Raw genomic sequence first — 17,133 nt, forward strand, 5'->3', positions numbered from 1 at the left:
TGAAATTCACTAGAAATAAAAAAAAAATGAAAATAATTTATGAAGACTGTGGAAGGCCTGGGATTTCCTGGATGCCTGCCACATGCTAAGTTCAGGCCCAACAAAAAGTTCAGAGAGAGTTTTCTTCCTGTAATGAGGGTAGGCAGGAGTAACCTTTCTAGGTATCAAGGTTTTTCTTACTGAGATGTACCCTGCTTGAAATATAGGAGACAATAAAGGAGATAATAATGTCAACTAGACACAAAACTAAAATTATCTAAATAGAGAAATATTAAACGTAGTTTATATATTTCATTCAAACCCATAAAACCTCTATGAAATCACAGGAATACTAACTCATGAGGCTCACAGAAGAGAAAACTTTGACTAAGTTGCAATAGTAAATGATGAAGTCAAAACCCAGTTCAGATTCCCTGGAATTCATAAAGATAGAAGAATCTAAAAAACAGCGATTCTTGTTTTTCCCGCATCAGGGAGTTAGACTTATCAGACAGCTATCCCTGGAAGTGGAGCCCTTGAAGTTGGAATCATGCCCCTGAATTAATCTGTGTGTTTCTACACACTAACAATGAAGCATCTGAAAAAAAAAAAAATACAAAGAAAACCATCCCATTTACAGTAGTATCAAAAAGAATAAAATACTTAGGAACCAACTTAACTGAGTGAGGGATGAAAGACATATGCATTGAAAACTATAATACATTGATAAAAGAAATTAAAAAAGACAAAATAAATGGAAATATCCTGTGTTCATAGATTAGAAGATTTAATGTTAAAATATCCATATTACTAAGGTGGTCTATAGATTCAATGCAATCCTTATGAAAATACCAATGGCACTTTTTTTTATTAAAGTAGAAAACAATTTTTAAAATCCATATGGAATCATGAAAGACCTTGGACTGCCCATAGAGCTGTGAGCAGGAACAGAGCTGGAGGCATCACAGTGAATAATTTTAAATAATAAAATATTATATATATACATATATATATTTAAAATAATAAAACATACAGATATATTTTTATATATTATATACATTTCATTATTTGAAATTATTCAGTGTGATGCCTCCAAATCTTAAAAAAAAGAAAGTTAACTGCCAGTTGCAACAATATGGATGAAACTGGAAGACGTGCTATGTAAAATAAGCCAGACATAGAAAAAAAAGACCCTACATAATATCACTTGCATGTGGAATCTAAAAAAAGTCAAAATACAGAGAAGCAGAAAGTAAAAGTGATCTTTATCAGGGGCAGGTAGGGGGAAAATGAAAAGACACTGGCTGAAGAGTACAAAGTTGCAGGCATGTAGGATGAATAACTCTAGATATGATGACTGTACAGCATGATGATTACAGATAATAATATTGTATCATATACTAGAAATGCACTAAGAGAGTAGAGGTCATTACACACACACAAATGTAACTATGTGTCGAGATGATATGTTAATTAACTTGACTGTAGTAGTCATTTTACTATGTACCATGCACCCCTGAATAGGGACACCAATTCCTTACACAGTCGAAAATTCATATATAACTTTTGACTTCCCAGAAACTTAACTAGTTAACTTAAGTAGTTGACTGGAAGCCTTACCAATAACATAGTCAATTAATACATGTTTTATATGTTATATGTTTTATGTACTGTAGCCTTCCAATAAAATAAGTTAGAGAAAAGAAAATTAAGAAAATCTCAAGAGAAAATGCATCTACGATGTGGATTTTTAAAAAATCCATATAATAAGTGGACTTGCATAGTTTAAACCCGTGCTGTTTGAGGGTAATATACTTTTACATATATATATATAGAGAGAGAAAGTATATATATATATATGTGTGTGTGTGTGTATATATATATATATTATATTTTACAACTTAAATATATGCAATTTTTATTTATAAAAAGAATAAAATAAAAAAAGAGTATGGTACTGCCATAAAAACATAACAGACAAATGGGACAGAATCGAGAGCCAAGAAAGAATTCTATGTATATGCAGCCAAATTATCTTGACGAAAGAGCCAGGAACACACAACGGGGAAAGAAAAGACTTTTCAAAAAATGTTGCTGGAAAACTGGACATCCATATGCAAAAGAATGAAAGTGGGCCCTTATCTCACACAATACATAAAAATAAATTCCAAAGGGATCGAATACTTTAATGTAAGACCTAATATTGTTAAACTCCTAGAAGAAAACATAGGGAAAAACTTTCATGACATTAGTCTTGGTAATGATATTTTGGATATGACAGCAAAAAACACAAGCTACAAAGCAAAAATAAGCAAATAGAAATACATCAAACTAGAAAGCTTCTGCACAGCAAAAGAAACAACAGAGTGAAAAAGGCCACCTTTTTATATAAGGAAATCTTAGAACTCAATAGCAAAAAAAGAACCTGATTAAAAAATAAGGAAAAAACTTGGATAAACATTGCTCCCAAAATATATATATAGATGGGGCCAATAAGTACACAACAAGTAGCTCAACATTACTAATTATCAAGGAAATGCAAATCAAAATCCCAGTGAGGTATCACTTCACACCTGTTAGGATGGCAATTAAAAAAATAACAAGCATTGCCAAGCATGTGGAAAAATTGGAACCCTTGTACACTGTTATGGGAATGTAAAATGGTACAGGCAGTAAGGAAAACAGTAAGGAGTTTCCTCAAAAATTAAAAATGAAACTACCATATAATTCAGCAATCTTATTTCTGGGTCTCTATCAAAAAAATTGCAACCATTTTTTTTAATGTTTATTTTTGAGAGAGACAGAGTGAAAGCAGGAGGAGGGGCAGAGAGAGACATAATCCAAAGCAGACTCCAGGCTCAGCTGGCAGCAAAGAACCTGACATGGGGCTCGAGCTCACAAATGTGAGATCATGACCTGAGCGAAAGATGGATGCTTAATCGACTGAGCTACCCAGATTCCCCCAACCATTATCTCAAGGAGAGAATTGTACTCCCATGTCCATTACAGCACATTTCACAATAGCCAAAATATAGAAGTAACCTAAGTGCCCATCAATGGATAAATGGGTAAAGGAGATGTGGTATATACATACAATGGAATATTATTCAGCCTTAAAGAAGAAAAACTTCCCATATGTGACAACTCTAATGAACCTGGAGGACATTATACTAAGTGAATTAAGCAAATCCTAGAAGAACAAATACTGCATGATTACACTTATGAGGTATCTAAAAGATCCAAATGCATAGAAGCAGAGAGTAGAATGGTGCTTTTCAGGGGCTGGAGGAAGATGAAAATGGGGAGAGAGTGGTCAAAAGATATAAATTTTCAGTTCTGCAAGATGAGTCAGTTCTAGAGATCTGCTGTACAACATTATGCCTGTATATAACAATATTATATTGTATATTCAATCATTATTAGGAAGGTGGATCTCAGGTTAAGTGTTCTAATCACAATTTAAAAAAGAAAGAGAAAAGCAAAGAAAGAAGGGAGGGAGGAAGGCTGGAAACCGGTAGGTAGGTAGGTAGGTAGGTAGGTAGGTAGGTAGGTAGGTGGAAGGAAGGAAGGAAGGAAGGAAGGAAGGAGGGAAGGAAGGAAGGAAGGAAGGAAGGAGTAGAAAGAAAACCATTGGCATACACATTTAAAAAGTAAACAGAAACTCTCCCTTTGAATTTAAGGAATAAGTTTTTGTTTTATTTTGTTTTTGTTTTCAGATTCAAGACTTGCTGTACTTCTTTGTGTTTATTTATATTCCATATTATGAATAGGAATATTGATAGGGAGCATAAGCATTTAGTGAATTCTAAATCAGTACCTTTCTGGATAAACAATATCCCATATAAAATATTTTCTAGCACGTCTTTACACCATGGATCTTGTACTAAAGAAGACAGGACTGCCTGAGTCTAACAATTGAGATCTAATGTTGGTGACAGCAGGGTAGCTATATGCGTGGATTCGTTTCTTTAAATGTTTTTTAGGCACGACAGGGGATTCCTTTAGCTACTATTCTGGAGTTGTAATAAAGCAATCCCTGATTTTAAATGTTTTCAGTTGTTTAACTACATATTGTATACACACAAAGAAAATGTCCAAAAACAAAAGTAAAACTTCAGGATTTGTTTATAAATCTGGTGCTAAATCTTTTTATGTTATTTAAAATTATATATAATGAATTTTTATAAGGACATTTAAACATATCTTTTGTGTAATTTAGCCTTGTTTCAAAAAAAAAAAAGAAAACTTGCCTACAAAAACAGTTTTTAAAACCTGAAAATTTAAGTCTCTCATAGGAAAATTAAGCAAAAATACAGCTTATAAGGACCTAATACATGTCTATAATTTTAGATACACCTAAAAGGCTTATTTTATAGATGACACAGTTGTTCACAGTATGATTTAAGACTACAATAATTCATATTGGACAAAGATACAGAAGTAATCTTAATAGTTCTTCATTACTTCTGTAGACATACATCTACAGTGAAGAAACCTATTACTGGAGAGATTTTATAAAAAATAGAAAAAGTGGAAAAAAGACACCATTTTGGACTATAATAATCCTATGATTATCCTGTCATTATATGTTAAGTAATTATGTAAAAAGCTATTCATTAAAAAGTTTATTGGAATAAGGAATATCTTGATAGATAATGAAAAAGCCTGTCTGTAAAAATTTATAAAAAGTCAGTATTATATTAAATATTAAAAGATATCATAAAATAAGAAAGTAATATGGGGTGCCTGGGTGGCTCTGTCAAGTCGGGTGTCTGACGTTGGCTTGGGTCATGATCTCATGGTTCATGGGTTCGAGCCCCGCGTCGGGCTTTGTGCTGACAGCTCAGAGCCTGAAGTCTGCTTTGTGGATTCTGTCTCCCTCTCTCTCTGCCCCTGCACAGCTCATACTCTCTCTCTCTCTCTCTCTCAAAAATAAATAAAACATTAAAAAAAAAAACCTTTAAAAAAAAAAGAAAGTAATACAGTCCTAAAGACCGATCTAATCTTGAAAGTTTCACGAGATTTCTAACAACAACATAATTTTGGTGGTTTCAGGGGCTCCATAGAAATAAATTAATATATTTGAGATATTCTACATTACAAGGTTTCCAAAATTGTACTTTACTTTTCAAATTCTTCTCAACATGATAAAGACAGATTAAAACTTGGGGATAAGCACCCTGATGCCCTGTAGTCCTCTAGCCCAATGACCCCTTGCACCCACCCCAACCACTTCTTTATTTTTAACCTTATTTTTTTTAGCTTTACTGAAATATAATTGACAACAAATATTATATATATTTAAGATATACAGTGTGATGTTTTGATATACATTCTGAAATGGTCACCACAATGAAACATATTAATATATCCATCACTTCACATATCACAAGTTACCATTGTTTTTCTTCCTTTCTTTTGGAGTTGAGAATGCTTAAGATCTACTCTCTTAGCAGATTTCAAGGATATAATACAGTATTGCTAAGCATAGTCACCATGCTGTACATTAGATCTCCAGAACTCACTCATCTAACATAACTGAAAGATTATATACCCTTTGACCAACATCTCCCCATTTCTCCTTCCCTTTTGCTCCTGGCAGCCACCATTCTACACTCCGCTTCTGCGTTTAACTATTTTAGATTCCATGTAAATGATATTATGCAGCATTTGTCCTTCTGTGTTTGGCTTATTTTATTTAGCATAATAAACTGAATTCATTGGTGTTGTCTCAAGTGGCAGAATAACATTCTTTTTAAAAGCTGTTTAATATTCTCCATTTTCTTTATCCATTAATCCATTGACAGACACTTAGATCATTTCCATTTTGTGGTTATTGTGAATAATGCTACCATGAACTTGGCATTGCAGATATTTCATCAAGACGACATTTTATTTCCTTTGGATATTTACCTAGAAGTGAGATTGCTGGATTATTTGGTAATTCTATCTTTAATTTTTGGGGAACCTCTACACTGTTTTCTTTAAAAAAAATTTAATGTTTATTTTTGAGACAGAGAGACAGACAGAGAGACAGGGAGAGGGAGAGAATGAGAGGGGGAGGGGCAGAGAGAGAGGAAGACAGAATCTGAAGCAGGCTCCAGGCTCTGAGTTGTCACCACAGAGCTGGATGCAGGGCTCAAACTCAAGAACTGCATATCATGACCTAAGCCGAAGTCAGACCCTTAACTGACTGAGCCATCCAGGAGCCCCTGTTTCCTATAAAGGCTGTTTTTTCTATACAGCCTGTTTTCTATAAAGGCTGTAACAATTTACATACCCACCAACAATGTAAATGGTTAAAGAAACTGTCCCTTCCCTATTGTATGTTCTTGGTCCTCTTGTCAAAAATAAGTTGATTGGAAATGCACACATTTATTTGTGAGTTCTCTACTTTGTTCTATAGGTCTAAATGACAGTTTTTATGCCAGTACCATTCTCCTTTGATTACTGTAGCTTTGTGATGTATTTTAAAATCAGGAAGTACGATGCGTTCAGCTTTATTTTTCTTGCTCAACGTTACATTAGCTATTTGGGATCCTTAATGGTTCTGTATGCATTTTAACATTTTTTTTTGTATTTATGTAAAGAATGTCATTGACATTTTGGTAGGGATTTCACTAAATCTGTAGATTGTTTGAGAAAATATGGATATTTTACCAATATTAATTCTTCTAATCCATGAACATGGGATGTCTTTCCATTTACCTGTCTTCTCTAATTTCCTTCAACAATGTGTTAAAATTTTTAATGTAGAAGTCTTTTACTTTTTTGGTTAAGTTTATTTCTAAATATTTTATTTTTATTTCTAAATATTTTATTCTTTTGTTTTTGAGTGGGATTGTTTTCTTAATTTCATCTTCAGAAAATTCATTGTGAATATACAGAGATGTCACAGGTTTTTGTATGCTGATTTTATATCACATCACTTTACTTAATTTGTCCATTAGTTCTAACTTGGGATTGATATTTTAGAGTGGGTTATTACAATAAATTTTCTTTTTAGTTTTAAGCTGTTTTCTTGAGGTAGTGAATTTTCATGCATATGCATTCTTTGTATTATAATGCATATTTATGGTTATACATTATATTAAGCATATGAATTTCATATATATACACATACCATCTTGTACTTATAATCTCTAACATAAAGCAAATGAAATCCAAAAACAAACTTTCCAAAAGTTCTGAATTTTAACAATTTGCTTTTCAAAAAATTTAAAACCTCTTTACAGTGGGAAATTTCAACTCCATTGGTGAGGTACTTGTGAGATCTCAGAATTCATTTCAATTGAAATTCAACTTTTTTCTGTTTTCTTTTCAATTAACACAGTCCAATCATGGACTAAACTTCAGGTTTGGTCCAAGGGTGCCCTTCCTGAGGAACAAGACATGTATGAGAAGGGCAACTGAGCACTGCTGCTGCTCTACCAGAGGACTGCAGTTCTCTGACAACTAATCATCCTTCCTTTCAGTTCAAAAGACTAACCAAAAGAGTTTTTAAAAGACACTATAAATAGAAGGCCTTTCTCTTTTAAATTTAAACAGTTTTTTTTAGTCTAATGAAGAATCCTACTATGATAAATTTCATGGACTTACTCTATATAGATATTCTGGAAGTAGATACCTAGGATAAATAAATTCACCTAAAGACTATATAAGTGGTTATACACAAAAGAGCATTTAAGGTTAGTTTGATTTGTTGTCAATATAGGTCTCATATTGTATGTATTTTTATGTCAAAAACATAAAAATAATTACCCTTTTTAAAAAAATACTCTTTATAAATTATGGAAATCATCGTATGATGTTTACTAAAAAGTCTTTGTTCTAAACAATTCTAATCTTTTACCATATCGAAACTTGGTAAAATTAAAAAAGTACAGTAGTTGGGGTGCCTGGGTGGCTCAGTCGGTTAGGTGTCCGACTTCGGCTCAGGTCATGATCTGGTGGTCTGTGAGTTCTAGCCCCACATCCAGCTCTGTGCTGACAGCTCAGAGCCTGGAGCCTGTTTCAGATTCTGTGTCTCCCTCTCTTTCTGACCCTCCCTGGTCATGCTCTGTCTCTGTCTCAAAGATAAATAAACGTTAAAAATTAGAAAAAAAAAAGGTCAGTGGAAATCTTTGGTATAGAGAGTTATACTGGAAATTATTTTAAAAATAGAAAATCCAACTCATTGTTTGACTATAAAAAACAATGCTTATGAGGAAGAAGTTGGTAACTATCACCTAAAGGATACAAGCTTTTAAAAGAAACACTCAAATTCTAATTAATATTGTTCATCTTCTGGGCATATTTCTGGCTTCTGTAATGTTTGAACATCATACTCCAGACACACTGGGCTTTGCTCAGTAATTATCTGAACATGACCTTCGTTCTGATGACAGGCTTGCCTTTCCTCACCTTCTTCACCAAAGGGACCTTTACTCAATGTTCAGGACCCAATTAAAATAGCATGTCTTCTGTAAAACTTCACTTGCCAAAAAATTAATGGTACTTATTACACTGTATGGAAGTAACCTGTTAGCAAACAAAGCTCTACTGTTTATTTATGTATGCATTTTTTCCAGTAAATTGAAGCTGCTCACAAATATTTCCTGAACTGAAATATTTGTCGATTTTTCCTGTATCTAATCTTCCCATGACAACTCTTTTTAAACACTTCTACTGAAATTATAGTCAGAGAATTTACCTTCAAAAGAATTATAATCAATATAGTAATTAAATAGCAATAGTACCCTGGGTGGAAGCCAGGGAGAACCTGATTTATGCAATTAATTCATCTTGAAACTGTCGTGTTGTTCTTTTTACAAATGATCATTGAACACCTGCTAAATATAAGATGCTGTGATAGATAAAAAGATAGTGAGATAATAGTGAGAAATCAGAAACATATTTAGCTCTTAAGTATTTTATAATCTACTGGGGAATATGACAAAATAAAAAAATAGCTGACCACATAGATGAAGATAAATTGTTACAGAAAATCAAATGGAGAGAATACTTAGTGCAGAAAGAAGCATTTGCGCTAAACCTTATAAGTGAACCTCAAAGACTTGAGGATATCCACATTAAAGGGTCATTGGTGAGAACAAAATGAAGTGTGCATGAAAGAAATATGAAAATAGTAAAGACCCATAAATGTATTCAGTGTTATGATTTGGATATGTGGAAATGGAGTAAAAGAGGATCTTCAGTAGAAAATAAGGTAGAAGCATGTTGTGTAGTATGGTCTTGGTGATATAATCCTTGAAAGGCCACGGTAGAAAAGGAAACATAGTAAGATGAGAAAAAAGACCTGCACATTTTCTTCAGTAAGTATAGGTAATGGAGAATATCGGATGGATGGGAGTAAGAATGTAAAGTGACTCTCCATTCTTTTATTAGCCAAGAACAATATATTCCTAGGCACAAAATAAAAAACACAAGTCAATCTTTAATGTGAAATATTATCAACAGGATGGTGAAGAGACTATCTTCTTCATTAAAAATGAGGATACAGATTAGTGATCCAAGAAAAATATTGATTAAACTATTTGAATACCAACCTTCTAAGTAACTATAACCTTTTACAACTGGAATGTAGAAATTTAAAAAGAAAATTAAAAAAACAAATAATAGCAATATAAATGATATGCACTGCCACAAAAGATAAAAAAAAATACCCCAGTTAAACATATAACAAATGTCAAGTTGTTGGAAATGGCTCCCTATTTAGGAAAAATTGTAAAAATCAATGATCAATGTTAAATAATTTGTCTTTATACCCATGTCCATAAAAAATTAAAATTTACAATTCACATTTAACGCCAGTTTTACTGTTTCTAAGCCATTCCATTTTAAACAAAATATGAACAGTTGCTAAATAATCTTTGTATGCCTATGAATTTTTTATTTTTCTTAACTGTGAAATGCTGTACCATTATTAAAGTAAAAAATATACTTACTCAAATGAGGATTAACAGGAGCTACAAGAAAAGCAAAAAACTAATGTTAGCATGGCTTGAATGTCTTTTATAAATAAAGGTCTAATCAGTGTCTCATAGTTCCTTATCAAAACTTAATGATCTCCCCCACTGTGACCATGGAGAATTGTGTCTGCAATCCATTTTGTTCTAGAGGATTGAATAGAATCTACTTTGGAGCTCAGCAATAACAGTCTCAAAGTACCCAAAAGATCAATGCTAAATAGCATGTGGGATTTGTTCATTTTTCCAAGGAATGGAGTTGCTGATCTTTTATATCTTAACCAGTGCAAAAATCCCCAGAAATCAAAACTCAGGCTGACGGTAGGCCAACCTATAATCTAGATGGTTTAACAATGAAAGCAATTATCCACAAAGATTACATTTTAGGTTGTTTTTTTTTTTTTTTGCAGTTATCTACTTCTGGTGACAATAACATGGTATATATGAAAATAAGACATTCCTTATATCATGTTATTACACACACCCTAAAACAAACTGCTGTACCAGTGCTGTTTTGTCAAATCACACACACACACACACACACACACACACACACACACACACACGATTTTCAAATAAAAAGCAATACATTTGCATTTTTGTGCACCAGAAGACCTATTTATTTCAAAAAACTAATTGTGCTTACCATAGAAATGACAATTGATGTCTACCTGAAGAGGAATGAGTACTTTACATTTTACTGAAACAACAAAAATATATCTAATCCAGCAGTTAAAATGTTATCTGTGTAAAATCATTAGCCATTTATCACTTCGAGAGCAAATTTCATTCTGGATAAAGTAAAGCATTACCGTAGTCTACCAGGATTACAAGAGGGAGTTACTCTAACTTGCAAAATTTGTCTGTTGTTAATTCCTAGTGTTTGCCATTAACCACTTTTGTTAAACTTGGACATTACAGGTAAAGTATGATAGTCAAAAATGCACACACATACATAAAGTGTGCTCATAATTGTTACATGAGTACACTGACATCAGTTTTAACAAAGTGAGTTAGTTTCTCAAGTATTTTTACTTTTTCTTACAGAAGACAGATTATTTCTATTAACTTTATTTTTCTCATTGTTTTCCCCATTGCAAATATGAAATACACAATATAGAGAAGGGACTATATATCTACTAGTTCCACTGAAGTATCTTTCAAAAATTAATTAGTAAAAAATTAAAATTATTTCATAATTAATAATATGAAAGTTTAATTTGTCTATGTATTATCTCACAAAGAAGTAAATATCTTTGAATTATAATTTAGTTCTAAAAACTATGTCACATCTACAGTTAACCTATGACCAGACTGAGTTTTAATTGAGTCTTCTGCTACAATATTATTAGTCACCAAATTTACTGTAAGTAGCAGATTTAACCTTGTGAAAATTTGCCATTCTAAATTCTAAATATTGCAGTCAGTGCATTTGGCTTCTCTTTTCAATTGAACTTTCATGTGTGATTTTTTATAAATGTCTAGATACCATTTAAGTAAACTTTACCCAAATCTATATTATATAAAAGAAATTTTAATTAAAATGTTTAAGATTTTAATAAGTATGCCTAAGAATGTAAAAATAATTAAAGTTGAAACTACAATAATATCTATTCTCCAGATTTATTTTCCATTTTAGTCTGTTGCCTTAGAGTTTTCAATAAAACTACTGAGATTTTAAAGACGTTTTTTCTCTATATCTCTTTAAGGAAAGTCATATAATTTCTAAATATAGCAAAGCAACATGGATCCTCTGTCATGAAAGGGTGAACTAACCCCAGTTCTATTCAGAATTTGTCATATCATAGTTGTTTAACTCTGTGGTTGTTTAACTCTGTTTAACTGAAACTTTCTGGGTCCTAATATCTTCATTTTTTACATGAATGGATATTAATGCATTGTTTCTAATGACCATATTAAGTAGTCTATAGTTTTATAACTTAGGGACAGGGAACATAAAATTAGATAAAAGGAGATAATAATTCATAATTTATAAGACATATAAAATTAAAATTTTAGAAAAAATATATTGAGATGCTATCTAATTGTGTGTCCAATGGGATCATGGAGGTTATTACAGAATAACAATTGTTATAGCCATGAAAATTTACTTATTTTCAACTTATTTTGAGAGAGAGTGAGAGGGAGGATGCCTGAATGGGAGAGGGGCAGAGAGAGAGAGAGAGAGAGAGAGAGACAGAATTCCAAGCAGGCTCTGTGCTGACAGCGAGCCTGACACGGGGCTGCATCTCATGAACTGCGACATCATGATATTATTGTTATTATTATCCTGTTAATATTCTATTTTATATTGTATATCTTTTTCAGTGAAAACTGAATATATCTAATTGATGAAAAAAGAGTGAAGAAAAGTGATTTCATGTGAAAAGCAATTCTAATGAGTTTTTTTTAAGTTAATTTCTTTTGAGAGAAAGAGAGAGACAGTGAGAGAGTGCTCACACATGTGCAAGCAGTGGAGGGGCCGACAGAGAGGGAGAGATAGAATCCCAAGCAGGCTCCATGCTGTCAGCACAGAGCCCAACACAGTGCTGGATCTCACGAACCGGGAGACCATCACCTGAGCTGAAATCAAGAATTGGATGCTTAACTGACTGAGCCACCCAGGTGCCCCAAATCCAATGAGTTTTTTTTTTTTAATAATTTCACTGTGTTTTTTACTTTTGATAGTATTCACTGTTTCCCTCTTAAGTAGGAAAAAATCTGCCTAATGCTAAACTGAATGGAGAACTTCAACCACAAAAAAACTACATTCTATTAGTTTTTAATTCAAGCCCTGGTAATCAATGATAAAAAGAATAATATTTCACTAAAGTAATAAAATAAATATGAAATATGAATCATTCAACCCTGAAAAACATTGAAAGTTCTAAAGGTAGCCACTGAATATTATAAATTTCAACTGAAAAATTCACATAAACTTCAGTCAATAAAATATTAATCTGTTTCACCAACATACACACAAAAACACTCACATACATTTAGCTATTTTTAACATTAGCAATCTAAAAGAAAAAAATGACCAAAAAAATAACCTAGGATGTACTTCAATAGATGAATGGATCAACAGACTGCAATATGGGTGTACAATGGGATATTAAGCAATAAAAAGAAATGCACTATCGAGCCTCAGACGTGGAAAAACCTTAAAGGCATATTGCTAAATGAAATAAGTTAGTTTGAAAAGCTATATGCTGCATTATTCCAAGTATGCAACACTCTAGAAAAAGCAAAACTATGGACAATAAAAAGATCACTGGTTGTCAGGATTGGAGGGTGTGGGTGGGGATGAATAAACAAGTGGAGCACAGGGGACCCACAGGGCAGTGAACCTCTTCTGTATCATACTGTGATGATGAATAAATAATATTATCTACTTATCACAATTAATGTAATTGTCCAACACAAATAATTTTAAACCCTAATGCAAACTATTTGTCGCTTTAACAATACGTCTATATTCTTTAATCAATTGTACAAAGTGTACCATGCTAAAGAAAGATGTTAATAATAGGGGAAACTGTGTTGGGGGAAAAGGACATACATGGAAGCTCTCTATACTTCCTGTTCAATTGCTTGTGAATCTAGAAATTCTCTAAAAAATCAAGTCCATCAATTAAAAACCAAGCATTGGTAATATTTGCTAATTTCTTAATGACAAATTTTAAAGCCATTAAGAATTTGAAAAAATATGCAAAATTATTGCATCATAACTTATGGGATAGAAAATAAAAGACACTGTTGGCATTATCACAGAGATTCAATGTTAACTAAAATATTATTCGACATCTCTACATTTAAAACAAATATTACAATACATGATGACTTAGTTTTCTGTTTTCTCTTTTTGTCACTTGGCTGATGACCCAGAAGGTCAATATGCTAAATTTTAGTTTATGTCCAAATTTAGTAGATAGTTGCATTGTACATATTCCAGACACTTTAATATGCAAAAAAATACTTATAAAGTACTACTTACCACTATATTTGATGACACGGATTGTTGAATCTCCTTCACCAAATTTGGTGAGAGGAGTTAGTCGGACTTCATAAGCCTCTGGTTTAATTAGCTCAGTCAAGTTATATGTAATTAGTTCTCCCTTTTGAATATTTCCATTTATTTTAATCTCCTGTTCCCACCAACGCTGCTGTCCAGCCTGAAATCAAACGAATTAGGTAATAATGTTCCCAATATTTTCTTCAGAGATATTTACTATGTTCAAGAAAGCTTTCTAAAATTTTATTAAATAAAAAAGTGTATTATATTGTACCTTTATATTTACATTATATTGTACATTATATTATATTCAAGTTTCTAGAATAAGCAACAAATTTGGTAGATATTTCCACACAGATGTTTGCAGATAATTACCAAATTATCACAGAATACTTTGGCTGATTAAACAGATTTAATATCATCTTATTAAGAGTCAGAAGATAAAACAATAGCGTCTATTGCTGTCTCAATCTGAAGCTTAGATACAAGTTTAACTACTTTTTTTTCTTTATTAAAGTTTTTATTTAAATTCCAGTTAACATACAGTGTAATATTAGTTTCAGGTGTACAATATAGTGATTCAACTCTTCCATACATCACCCAGTGCTCATCACATGTGCCCTCCTTAACCCCCAGCACCCATTTCACCCTTCGCCCCACCTACCTCCCCCATGGTAACCATCAGTTTCTTCTCTATAGTTAAGAGTCTGTTTCATGGTTTGCCTCTCTTTTTTCCCTTTTGCTTGTTGGTTTTGACTCTTAAATCCTACATATGAGTGAAATCATATGGTATTTGTCTTTCTCTGACTCATTTCACTTAGCATAATATTCTCTAGCTCCATGTATGTCACTGCAAATGGCAAGATTTCATTCTTTTTATGGCTGAGTAATATCTCATTGAGTATATACACCAAATCTTCCTAACATCAACTGATCTTCTTTGACAAACAAGCAAAGACAATACATGTGGAGCAAAAACAACCTTTTCGGCAAACGGAGATGTAATGTTGGGCATCCATATGCAAAATACTGAATCTAAATACCAACTTTATACTTTTCATGATATTTAACTAAAAATGTATCACATACATGTAAAACATAAAACTACAAAGCTACTAGAAGGTAAAATAGGAGAAAATCTAAATGACCATGGGTTTGGCAACAACTTTTTAGATATAATACCAAAGTACAATCTAGGAAAGAAATAATTGATAAGCTGGACTTCTTTGAATTAGAAATTTCTACCCTACAAAAGATATTACCAAGACTACTGAAAGACAAGAACAGACTAGGAGAATATATCTGCAAAAGGCACATCCAAAATATATAAAGATCTCTCAAAATTCAACAATAAGAAAACAAATAACCCAATTAAAAAATGGTCCACAGATCTTAACAGAAAAGATGTTCCACACTGTATGTTATCATAGAAATGCAAACCAAAACAATGAGATGCCTCTTCAAACCTATCAAAAGAGTCAAATTCCAGAACACTGACAACAGCAAATATTGGTGAGGCTGTGGATCAAAAGTAACTCTTATTCATTGCTGGTGGGAATGCAAAATGATATAACCAATTTGGAGGATAGTTTTGGTTTGTCTGTCTGTTTGTTTGTTTTATTTACAAAACTAAACATACCCTTACCATATAATCAAGCAATTATGTCCCTTGGTATTTACTCAAAGGGGCTGAAAATACATCTGCACAAAACTCTTTCCATGGATGTCTATAGCAGTTTTATTCACAATGGGCAAAACTTGGAAGATACCAAGATGTCCTTTAGTAGATGAAAGGACAAATACACTGTGCTATAACCAGACAATGGATATGACTAGTGCCAAAAAGAAATGAGCAATTAAGACATGAAAATACATAGAGGAAACTTAAGTGCATACACTAAATGGAAGAAACCAATCTGAAAAGGCTACATACTGAGTGATTCCAACTGTATGACACTCTGGAAAAGGTAAAATTATGGAGACAGTAAAAAGATCAGTGGTTGCCAGGAGTTTGGGGAAGGGAGAGATACATAAACTGAGCACAGAGAATTTGGGGGGGGGGCGGGCAGTGAAACTACTCTGCTTGATGATATAATGGTGAATACATGTAATTATAAACCCACAAAATGTGAACCCCAATGTAAATTATGGACTTTGGCTGATAACAGTGGATCCATGTAAGTTAATCAATTGTAACAAATGTACCACTCTGTTGCGGGATGTTGTTACTGGTAGAGGCTATGCCTGTCCTGGGGCAGGGGGTATATGGAGGAGAATCACTGAATCTTCTGCTCAGTATTACAATGAACTTAAAACTACTCTAAAGGAATAAAGTCTTTAAAAAAAAATCTGTTGTGTCACTTCATAATTTTCTTTGCATACATTTTCAGTTTTTTAAATTCATATCAGTAGCGTAAATATAGTTACCTTATAAACATGTACCTGATATTTTTATATCTTAAGTCTATAGTATCCTTGTTCTTGGCACTTTTCTCTTTGTATTATCTTGCTTATTTTTAACTGTATGTTGACCATGTGACTAAAAACACTATTTACGGGGGTTCTTTGCAGTCTAAAATACAGATATATTCCTTTAGAGATATGCCTTTGTTTCTGACACAATCCTATGCACATCAACAGTATGGTTCACTTTTATTTTCACAGATTAAAGTGGAGGTGATCCCTTGCTTTGGGAAGACCTTGTGTTTTGAATCTTGCTTGCTTCACCATGCCAAGTTATAAGATTCAAAGTTCAAGTTTGTCTGGCTTGGTGAGCAACTGAAGGCAAAAGCAATTTGAGTGGGACATTCCAATTAAAATACTTTGATTTTCCATTTTCCCTTACATTTGTACCTAGTAATATATATACACACATATACATATATAATTAAATGTACATATAGATATTTTGCATATATTTATATATTTGCTTGTTTTCTGAGTGTGGGTTAGTTTTAATTATATAGCCTAATCTGCTATGTTTCTGGAAATGTAAATCTCAAATATGCCATTATAGCAGGATAGAAAAATGACAAATAAAATTATGGAATAAAACAGAAAGCTTTTATATATATACTTGTGGGGATTTTCACATAGAAGACAGAAAAAGATAAATCATCAAATTGGTATGTATATGGAAAAAACATGAATTTGATGTCTACCTCACATCTT

General features: G+C 32.5%; 1 protein-coding gene across 2 annotated transcripts in view; it reads right to left on the minus strand.

The window, feature by feature from the left end:
• Nucleotides 1–17,133, minus strand: part of MDGA2 (MAM domain containing glycosylphosphatidylinositol anchor 2) — an 865,051-nt gene that overhangs the window by 33,583 nt on the left and 814,335 nt on the right. For both annotated transcript variants that reach the window (XR_006704997.1, XM_045450889.1), the window contains exons 11-12: nucleotides 13,945–14,122; nucleotides 9,927–9,947 (exon numbers count right to left, since the gene is read on the minus strand). Coding sequence is in view for 1 of the 2 variants with exons in the window: in XM_045450889.1 (XP_045306845.1) it covers nucleotides 9,927–9,947; nucleotides 13,945–14,122 (199 nt within the window). In the remaining variant the exon portion in view is untranslated. The remainder of the gene's footprint in view (nucleotides 1–9,926; nucleotides 9,948–13,944; nucleotides 14,123–17,133) is intronic.

Source organism: Leopardus geoffroyi, chromosome B3 (assembly GCF_018350155.1).
Source record: "Leopardus geoffroyi isolate Oge1 chromosome B3, O.geoffroyi_Oge1_pat1.0, whole genome shotgun sequence".
Lineage (NCBI taxonomy): Eukaryota > Metazoa > Chordata > Mammalia > Carnivora > Felidae > Leopardus > Leopardus geoffroyi.